The 10,830-nt window shown below is 46.7% G+C and overlaps 1 protein-coding gene across 4 annotated transcripts in view; it reads right to left on the bottom strand.

Moving 5' to 3' along the window:
• Positions 1 to 2,470: 2,470 nt before the first annotated feature.
• ABCB9 (ATP binding cassette subfamily B member 9) overlaps positions 2,471 to 10,830 on the bottom strand; it is a 30,162-nt gene continuing 21,802 nt past the window's right edge. For all 4 annotated transcript variants that reach the window (XM_072802283.1, XM_072802280.1, XM_072802279.1 and 1 more), the window contains 3 exons: positions 8,601 to 8,760; positions 6,116 to 6,252; positions 2,471 to 3,735 (listed from right to left, as the gene is read on the bottom strand). In XM_072802283.1, the coding sequence (XP_072658384.1) occupies positions 3,475 to 3,735; positions 6,116 to 6,252; positions 8,601 to 8,760 (558 nt within the window). In that variant the 3' untranslated portion in view covers positions 2,471 to 3,474. The remainder of the gene's footprint in view (positions 3,736 to 6,115; positions 6,253 to 8,600; positions 8,761 to 10,830) is intronic.

The following is a 10,830-nucleotide window of genomic DNA, read 5'->3' as shown; positions in this document are numbered from 1 at the left end:
TATGATTCCACCTGTAGGAGATGTCCAGAAGGGGCAAATCTACAGACAATGCACTGGTGGGTGCTGGGGGCTGAGGGAGGGGACTATTAATGGGATGGGCTTTTTTAGGGGGAAAGGATAAAAATGTTCTGGAACTAGAAGATGCTGATGATTGTCCCGCACTGTGAAGGTACTAAATGCCATTAATAGTAAATTTTATGTTGTGTGTATTTTACTACAGTAAAAACAATTTTAAAGAAATCTTTAAATGCAATGTGTCACCCTAAATTGGATCCTGGAATAACAACAACAACCAAAAACCCATCGTTAACAGAAAATTGGTGAAATAGGAAAAAAAAAAAAAGCTTGGAGTTTCATGGACAGTGACAGGCCAGTGTTGTTTTCTTGGTTATGATAAGTGTGCCATGATCATGTGAGATGGGAACAGAAGGGAAATTGGCTGAGGGCTATATAGGAACTCCTTCTGTCTCATTGCAAGTTTTCTGTAATACAGAAATTAACCCCGGGGCACCTGGGGGGCTCAGTCAGTGAAGTGTCTGCCTTTGGCTCATGTCATGATTTCAGGGTCCTGGAACTAAGCTCCACATTGGGCTCCCTGCTTGGTGGGGAATCTGCTTCTCCCTCTGCCCCTTTCCTCACCTCCCCTTACCCATCCACTCACTTGTGCTCTCATATAAAAAAATAAAATATTTTTAAAAAATACTAAAATTAGCCCAAAGTAAATCATTTATTTAAAAAATCATATCTGCCTTATAAAAAGCAGCTTGCTTGGCTTCTGGAAGGTTCTTTTGTCTGCCTAGGGCCTGCTTTTGGGTTCAGGTTTGCCAACCGGGGAGCTGGAACTGACACTGGCATGGGAAAGTACATAGAATCTGGAGCCCGGCCTGGGGAGTGTGGGGGATAGTGGTGGCAAGGCAAAGAGAGGGGCAGTGGGAAGGGGGTGAGAGAGGAGCATGGGCTGGGGTGGGGCTGGGCTGGGGGCCTCTGGCAGGGGGACACTCCTAGAGGAGGAAGCTCCAAGGACTCTGGAGGACTAGGATGTCCAGCATAGAGATTGCAAACTGGTGACCCCAGCTGAAGTCTGCCTCAGTTTTTTGGCCCTGGGTTTTGTAAAACTAATTTGAGCCAGTCTATAAAAAGCAGTCAATCTCACATTAAAACTAGAATTTCCAGCTTCTCCAAAAATCTCTGCACATCTGCTAAGTCAAGGTCACCTTCCTGCATGGCCTCAAGGGGCTGTAGACAAGTCCCAGCCATTCCCACTAAACAGGTACGAGGCCTTGGCTGCCAGTTATTCTCAGCCTTGCACTGTATTCTCTCATTTTTTAATTTTTAAAGATTTTAGGTATGTATGTATGTATGTATGTATGTATGTATTTGAGAGAGAGTGTGTGCTGAGCAGGGAGCCCAATGCAGGGCTCAATCCCAGGACCCTGAGATTATGACCTGAGCTGAAGGCAGATGCTCAACTAATTGACTGAGCCACCCAGGCGTCCCTGTACCTTCCTTTTAATGAAACAGAAAGGTGTCTCCGCCCCTTTGCAAAAGTGGAAAAGCAGAAAAGAAACAAAGAATGCTGTTGTCTGATTTTTCTTACACCTGGCTGATTGCACATACCTCTGATACCTACCTGGTTCCTGGAGGCACTTCTGTTTGAGAACTTGTTCCAACATTTGACCTAAGGTCTTTGCTGTGAAGTCAATACCCTCTCCTCGACCTGTGCCTTAGAGCTCCACTCTTACAGGTGTTCCGTGGTTGGGATCAGACACACACACCTGCTTCTCGGGTGTGAAGCTGGGCTCTACCACTTACTAGCTAGTGGTCTTGAGTAAGTAGCTTAACCTCCCTGTGATTCAGTTTTCTCAAGCCCCTGAGATGAAGCAGGAGACTTAGTCACTGTTTGGGCCAGTTATCTGGCAGGAAGATGGGTATGTTGAGCTGATATATGTAGTGTGACTATACCAGTAGTTACAATATTGGAGATACTTCTCCAGCACTTGGTAAATAGCCACTGTCCCCGGCCCTCTCCTAGGACCCCAGATTTCCTCACAATCCAGCAAGTAAGAATAACCACCACAGGACTCTTCCTGTGTCCAGTCTTACAACCTCTTTTCTGATTGAGCTGTTAGGTAAGACTTGTTGGCTCCATGGGGTACTCAGTCTCTGATGGAAAAGAACAGGTGGCATTTGCCGGATCTTGGCTTTCCTGGGAGGCACAGAGGTCCCATGGATTTTAAGGAAACAGGTCTCTTACCCTGAACAAGCCCCATGGAGACAGATGGACAGACATGAATAATTCATCTCTGCTGGAGATCCTGGGGACATGAAGAGCACAGATAGGGGGCTCCCAGACCCTGGGTGGCAGCAGGGGGAAGGCGCTATACAACCCAAATCTTTCAGGCTAGGTCTGATGGAAAAACCTAACTAGGTGATGGGGCAGAGGGCCCAGGAAGAGGTTAGAGGTCAGGGATCAGAGGTAGTACACTTTATTGACCGGATTCTTCCAACATCTTGCAATGCTCCCCCACCACCACCCCTGCAAAGCCAGAGCCTGAGCTTTGCCACTGTCCTGTCCACCAGACAGGGAAGAGAACGTGTCTCTCAAACATCCAACATCCGAAGGGCCTCCGAGCCTCCGAAGAGCAGAGCAGCAGGGGTGGATGTGGGAGAGGTGGCTGCCGCTGGAGGGGGTATAATGGGAGCAGGGGATGAGGCAGGATTGAGGGGCTCAAGCTGGGTGCAGGGCTGGGGACACCCTGAGGCTTTGTCAGGCCTGGCCAGCCCCTCACTCCCCCCCAGTTAAGGTTAGTTGTGGTTCACAGTGAGACTGGCTTAGATTTGGCAGGGCGGCAGGGACCATGGGCAGACTGGTGCTTTCCACTCTTGCTGCCGACCCTTGGCCTGACTCACGGAGGTGGGAAGAGTGAGAGAGAAAGTCCCCAGAAGGGACAGGGAAGCCCCTTCTCTCGAGGGACAGAGGCCTCGTTCTCCTCTGACATCCCCCAGGCTATTAGGATCTTTCACTCCTGGCTCAGAAGTTCCTGGAACATCTCAGTGACCTTGCCCATCATTACTCCCAATTAAAAAAATGTTTTTGAAGTCTAGGAGTTGACTGGCACCCATGAAACCAAGCAGTAAAAAACCTGGTAAGATCTTGGTTTAAAAAGGTAGCTCTACCTTCTCTTAGAAGTCTTGGGAGACCAGATGGAGACCAGCATTGTCTCCGCTGCCCCGAATGGAGGAGGTGGCTCATGGCAGTGGGGAAGGGGGGGTGTGGGCTGGCGGTGGCCCAGCGGACAGGGTGACAGGGCAGGAACGGGGGCAAGATGCAGGAAGCAGTGACATGTGGGACACGGCAGGTTGCCCTCCAGTGCCATGGGCCTGGGCTCAGAGGGCAGCAGGGTGGCCCCCATGGGTACATGTGCCAGGCAGGCACCAGGGCATCTGCCCCACTGTGAGAGGCAGGGCCCGTGGTCAGGCCTTGTGACCGCCGCTGCCCAACGGCTCCTTGAGGCCAGCCGAGCAGTCCGAGGCGGGCTCGAGCCCCAGCATCTGCCGCTGCACCAGCTTGGCATAGAGGCCACCCTGTGCCAGCAGCTGCTGGTGGGTGCCCTGCTGCACCACGCGGCCCTTGTCCAGCACCACGATGAGGTGTGCGCGCTCCACCGTGCTCAGGCGGTGCGCGATGATGAGCACCGTGTGCTTCTGCAGGTTGCCGTGGATGGCCTGTTGGATCTGGGGAGACAGGAGGGGGCCGGCTTTTGCGGGCACCGCCCCAGCCACCTACAACTCTGCCAGGGCCTGGCTCGGCTCCCAGATCAACCACATCCTAGTGAAGTTTAATCTCTCTGAGACTCAGTTCCTCATTTGAAAGGCCAGGGCTTGCACATGACCAGCCTCCCGGGCTTCAGTTCACGGGGGACAGAGCTCAGTGCAGGGCACAAGGAAGGCGCTTGGCCAGTGACAGGCAAGCCCTAAACTGGTCGCCTCTGGTCTTCCTGCTCCTTCTACTAACCTTCGCCTTGGCTAATGATCTCACCATCAGCCCCAAAGCTCAAACCAGTGAGACATGGCCCTCAATTCCTCATGCTTGGCTCATCGTCCAAATCCAACTCATGCACAAATTCTGCAGGTGCCATCTCCCCAGTTCATCTCATTCTATTTTTTTTCCATCTCATTCTTTATATCCTTCCACTGCTACCACTGTTACTGCTCCCTGAACGCTGCAACCTGCCATCCACCCACCGCCCTGAGCCCATTGCCCGCATGTATTTAACATTTCAATCAGGAGCGCTTAGTGGCTCAGTGGGTTGAGCACTTCAACACTGCCTTCAGTGTCTGCCTTCAGCTCAGGTCATGATCTCAGGGTCCTGGGATGGAGCCCCATGTTGGGCTTCCTGCTCAGCAGGGTGTCTGCTTCTCCCTCTGTTCCAACCACTGCTCATGTTCTCTCTCTCTCTCACTTTCTCTCAAATGAATAAACAAAATCTTTAAAAAAAAAAAAGAATAAAATCCAGATGCCACATGACATTCTGCACTTGTCATAGACAAGAGGGAACAACATGAAGAGTGACCCTAATGTAAACTATGGGCTTAAAAATAAATAAATAAACTATGGGCTTTAGTTAGTAACAATGCATTAAAACTGGCTCATCAGTTGTAACAAATGCACCACAGCAAGATGTTAATAATAGGAGAAACTGCCTGCAGGGTAAAAAGGAGAGACATGTGAACTATCTGCACTTTTTACTCAATTTTCTTTAAACCTGAAACTTTTCTTCAAAACAAACAAACAAACAAACAAACAAACAAACAAAACAAAACTCTAAAAAAAATAATCCAAACTCTATAACTAAGGCCTGAGGAGGCCCTGTCTCCCTATGACTCTGTCCTCACCTTACTTTGTCAGACTCCCACCAGCCTGACATGCTGACCTTTGGGCTTGCCTGTGAACTTGTTCTGGGCCTTTGAACCTGCTGCCTTTGGATGCTCATCTGGCTCCTCTCTTCCTGGCTCTCAGCTTAAATGGCACCTGAAGACTCTGCTTCTACCCATGAGATGGCCACAGTCCACCAGGACCTGGTCTCTGGGATGACCCAGCTCCCCTAAATGCTCACTGCTGCCAGGAGAATTGACTGTTCTAGCCAACACCTGATGGTAGGCCCCTGATCTCCCTTTCTTAGAGCATTTAATAAAAAGGGCTTATAATTATAAATCCTTATTCTGTCCCTTTCTCAAGCACCTGAAGGCCATTCCTTTTAAAAATAATCATCAGGAAGGACAGGCCTCAGTCTCCCAATCTCTACAGAGGACAGAATTCTGGCCAACAGTTGCCAGCCAGCAGACACCACTGCCTTATCATAACCACACTAACCAACCTTTCACGGGCTTTCCAGTGAGCCCTGCTCCTTCTGTCTTCCTTCTCTTTTAAAATGCCTGTCATCACTGTCACCTCTGTACCAATTAGAATGGAGCTCAGCTCTTTCTCCTACTGTCAGTAGCTACTGAATAAAATCTGTTTTTCCAGCTTCCATATCTGATTATGAGAGGAGTGACCTGTCTTATTCTCTCTCTCAGATGACAGTTTTGTGTTTTACGTACCATAGGCCACAGGTTGAACTCATTCTTGTCTCCTTGTTTATTATGTTTCTCCCCCCTGGCATGGAAGTGCTATAGGGGCTGGTGGCCTATGTGTCTGGTCACCTACCACTGCAACCTCGGTGCCTGGGACAGCGACTGGTGGCCAGGAGGAGCTCAGTGAACACCTGCGTAATCAATGGCTTGACCTATGGAGGGGCCAAGGTAGCTACTCAGTGACAAATACACCGTTGGACACTCTTTAGCAATGAAAAGGGGGCTCAGAGAGTGGGAGACACTGTCTTTCATGATGAGCTGAGGGCAGGGCCTCAAATCCAAACTGCTATCATGTAGTGTCAGCTCTATATGAGCCAGTGGGCAGGTCTGGCCCTGGGGTCCCCTACCCTGGCTCCTCGCCTTTGGCCCTCAACACCCCAGTCTGGAAGGCTGACACCCTGAGAGAGCTCTTATGGCATCTCTAAGCCTTTCCTGGCTCCTGTTCCATTCTTTGGTGTCACCCCACCACCCCGCAACTCACCAGGTACTCGCTCTCTGCGTCCAGGGCGCTGGTGGCTTCGTCCAAGATGAGGACAGGTGGGTTCCGCACCAGAGCCCGAGCCATGGCCACACGCTGTTTCTGGCCACCTGATAGCTGGGCACCCTTCTCCCCAGTCTCTGCATGACAAAGGGACATAGGTGAGTGAGCAGGGGGTAAGGCTGGGGCAGCTCTAGGGAAGAGAGAGAAGACCTCTTCCTCTTCCTTTCCCTGCTGCCACGGGAGCTGTGATCTCCAGGAAAAGGAGCCTGTGCCACCGGCTGGGACCACCAACAGTCCCAAAACTCCCCAAAGGATGCTTTCCCTCCCTGTTCATGCAAATTATGACTACATTCAATTGGTACTAAGATACCACTTTTTACTTATTAGTTTGGCAAAAATCTCAATGTCTGATATTGCACTGTTCAGGTGTGCCCCATCTTCCTGGGGCAAGCACCTTTGGGGTAACTGTGTAAATGTATGGATCACAAGTACAAGTGTACAACCCTTGCACCAGCAAACCCACCTCTATGACTCTTTCCTACAGGCTGACTTTCCATGCACAGTACCAAAAGGCACATGTTGTCCACCACTCACAGCACTACTATTGCAAATAAAAACAAAAAAATCTACTCAAATGTCCATCAGCAGGAAACTGAATTTTTTTTTTAAAGATTTTATTTGTTTATTCACGAGAGACACAGAGAGAGAGAGAGAAGAGAGAGAGAGAGAGAGGCAGAGACACAGGCAGAGGGAAAAGCAGGCTCCATTCAGGGAGCCCAACGTGGGACTTGATCCTTGGACTCCAGGATCAGGCCCTGGGCCCAAGGCTGAGCCAAACCGCCGAGGACCACCCGGGCTGCCCAGGAAACTGAATTATTTAAGTAAATTAGCATAAGCCCTGAAATACTATGCAACTACTTATTTCTTTTTCTTTTTTTTTTTCAATGAAAACTTTTTTTTTTTTTTTTTTACAAAACCTTATGTCAAGGGCTAATTTTCAATAGATCACAGCAAGGGAGCTGCTCTGTTACATACAAAACCCTGACCCAAAAGCAGGTCATCTACAAATCATTTAGTACCAGGTTCCCCACTATGCAACTGTTTAAAAACAGAGCAGGTCTCTAAGTGACAATATGGACCAATGATTAAGACACTGTGTTAAGTTGAAAGAAGAAAGAAAAGAAAAAAGAAAAGAAAAGAAAAGAAAAGAAAAGAAAAGAAAAGAAAAGAAAGAAAAAAGAAAAGAAAAGAAAAAAGAAAGAAAAAGAAAGAAAGAAAGAAAGAAAGAAAGAAAGAAAGAAAGAAAGAAAAAAAGAAAGAAAGAAAGAAAGAAAGAAAGGAAGGAAGGAAGGAAGGAAGGAAGGAAGGAAGGAAGGAAGAAAGAAAGAAAGAAAGAAAGAAAGAAAGAAAGAAAGAAAGAAAGAAAGAAAGAAAGAAAGTCGGGTACAGAATATAAGGAGCTGTTTTTTTTCTGTAAAAGGTCAGGAGGAAATAAAAATATACATTCCTATTTGCATAAAGAAACTCCCAAAGGGCATGTAAGAAGCTAACATAAGAAATTTTGGTGGGGGGCAGCCCTGGTGGCACAGCGGTTTGGCGCCGCCTGCAGCCTGGGGTGTGATCCTGGAGACCTGGGATCAAGTCCCACATCGGGCTCCCTGCATGGAGCCTGCTTCTCCCTCTCCCTGTGTCTCTGTCTCTGTGTGTGTCTATGAATAAACAAATAAAATCTTTAAAAAAAAAATTTGGTGAGCCAGGAGGAAACAGGGGTAGAGAAAGGGATGGGATAAAACTTTTCACTGTATAGCATTTCACATATATTTTTAGTTTTGAGTCATGTGAATAGCTCCTTTACAAGAATTAAAATTTTAAGTATATTAAATAGAACAAAATACATAAATTAACATATTGCTAAATTTAATATATTAAATATATAATTAATATATAATTAATAATTAATATATTAAAATATTGATTTACTAATGTAAAATTAGGCTATATATATATAATTTAAAAAAATAAAAATAATATCCTGGGGTGCCTGGGTGGCTAAGTAGATTAAGCAACTGACTCTCGATTTTGGCTCCAGTCAGGATCTCAGGGTCTTGAGACCTAGTCCCATGTTGGGCTCTGTGCTAGGCTTGCTGGGTGGAACCTGCTTAAGATTCTCTTTCTCCCTCACCCTCTACCCCTTCCCTGCCCACGCTCTCATGCTCTCTCTCTCTCTCAAAAAAAAAAAAAAAAAAGTTTTAAAACTAAATAGAGGTGATTGGTTACATGGTACTGTAAATGTACCAAATCTCACTGAAATGTTCACTTTATTTATTTATTTATTTTTTTTGAAATGTTCACTTTAAGATGGTTAAGTGAATTTCACCTGAAATAATAAAGAGCAGCTGACAGAAAGCAATGCTTAACTCACAGGATTGCATCCCTGAGGGTTGACCTTTAGGCACAGTGAAGGTGATGCTCCTGGGCTGCATACCTGTATTGTAGCCATCCTGAAGCTCCATGATGAAGCCATGGGCATTTGCCTTCTGTGCAGCTTCCACCACCATCTCAAAGGGCACGGTGGGCAGACCGTAGGAGATGTTGTCTGTGATGGAGCGGGCAAATAGCACTGGCTCCTGGCTCACCAGGGAGATCTGTGCAGGAGAAAGGATGGGGCATGAAAGGCCAGGAACATATCCATCCAGCTGTCACCAGGAACCTCGCCAGCCCCAGGCCTTTTTGATGCCAGGGGTCTTGGGTTGGAAATCTGATCAGGGCCTGCACCCAGCTGCTAAGCATCAGCTGCCTCTCTTCTTCCAAAACAATAGAGTCTACTTTCTGCACAAGCTTCAGCTTCCTCTGACCAAAAATCTGGGACCCTAGAATAAGTTGGCTGCTCTGGGCTAAGCCAAGTTCCTTGACCTCCAACAGAGCTCGCTGTCTGCCCATGTCCTGGGGGAGTTGGGAGGGAAGAGGGGCGCCTGTCTGGCTTAGTCAGTGTACCATCTGCCTCAGCTCAGGTCATGATCCCAGGGTCTTGGGACTGAGCCCCACATTGGGCTCCCTGCTCAGTGAAGAGCCTGCTTCTCCCTCTCTCCCCTGCTTGTACTCTCTCTCTCAAATAAATAAAATCTTTAAAACCAAAAGAGAGAAAGAGAGAAAGAGAATGTAGAATGTGAGTAAGTCTGTCCATGCCAGAAGACAAGAAGCCACAGCAGGCCCCCAGGCCATGAAGTCCTCCCAGATGCCCCCTCCCTTCAGAGAGAATAATTGAAAGAAGCTTGTCCCATGATTTCAGTATCTGAAACATAGCCTACAAAAATGAGAGTATAGAGGGTAACACTGCAACATTACACATAGAAAAAAAATCAATTTTATAAATTGGGGATTAGCTAATAATCACAGTGTACCCATAAAATCAAATACATACACACAGCATGACTCTGCTTTTGCTAAAAAACAAACAAATATATGTAGGGGGGCTTGGGTGGCTCAGCTGGGTAAGCCTCCAACTCTTGATTTTGGTTCAGGTCATGATCTCAGGGTGGTGAGATCAAGCCTCATGTTGGGCTCTGTGCTGGCTGTGGAGCCTGCTTAGGATCTCTCTCCCCTCCCTCACCCTCTGCCTCTTGCTCTTTCTCTCAAAAAACAAAAAAAAGCAAAAAAAAAAAAAAGTATATATGTGTCTTTACATATTAATGCATTTATATCAAGAGAGAAAACAGGTTGGAAAGGATATTTACTAAACTGCTAACAACCCTACGACCCAGCAATTGCACTGTTGGGGATTTACCCCAAAGATACAGATGCAATGAAACGCCGGGACACCTGCACCCCGATGTTTATAGCAGCAATGGCCACAATAGCCAAGCTGTGGAAGGAGCCTCGGTGTCCATCGAAAGATGAGTGGATAAAGAAGATGTGGTTTATGTATACAATGGAATATTACTCAGCCATTAGAAATGACAAATACCCACCATTTGCTTCAACGTGGATGGAACTGGAGGGTACTATGCTGAGTGAAGTAAGTCAATCGGAGAAGGACAAACATTATATGTTCTCATTCATTTGGGGAATATAAATAATAGTGAAAGGGAATATAAGGGAAGGGAGAAGAAATGTGTGGGAAATATCTGTAAGGGAGACAGAACGTAAAGACTGCCAACTCTGGGAAACGAACTAGGGGTGGTAGAAGGGGAGGAGGGCGGGGGGTGGGAGTGAATGGGTGACGGGCACTGAGGGTTATTCTGTATGTCAGTAAATTGAACACCAATAAAAAATAAATTAAAAAAAATAAACTGCTAACAATAGTTACCTACACGGAGTGGAATTTAAAAGGTGAAGTGGAGGGGGACTCTCACATCTTAATTCCAAAATTCTCTGAATGTATGGGAATGTGGTTAGATTGTTGCATTTTACTGTTTGGGGCTTATGAAGATTACAATTTTTAATTTGAACTAAAAAGAAGGCATTCACAAAAGAGGAAATCCAAGTAGTAAACCACATGGAAAAGTATTTGATATATTTAGTCGTTAGGAAAATGCAAAAGACTGCTGTGAACTACTTCTACATGTATACTCAGCAGCTGGCAAAAACAGCACTGTCAATATTAACTGTCTGAGAATATTACAAGTCTGAGCATATTAGCTATTGCAAAGCCTGAATGGCTCTGCCTAAGGGCCACTTCCAGAACTCTGGTGGGCAGAAGCCTTGTCATCATACAC

This window comes from Canis lupus, chromosome 27 (assembly GCF_048164855.1).
Source record: "Canis lupus baileyi chromosome 27, mCanLup2.hap1, whole genome shotgun sequence".
Taxonomy (NCBI): domain Eukaryota; kingdom Metazoa; phylum Chordata; class Mammalia; order Carnivora; family Canidae; genus Canis; species Canis lupus.
This window is presented reverse-complemented; position numbering and strand designations above follow the sequence as displayed.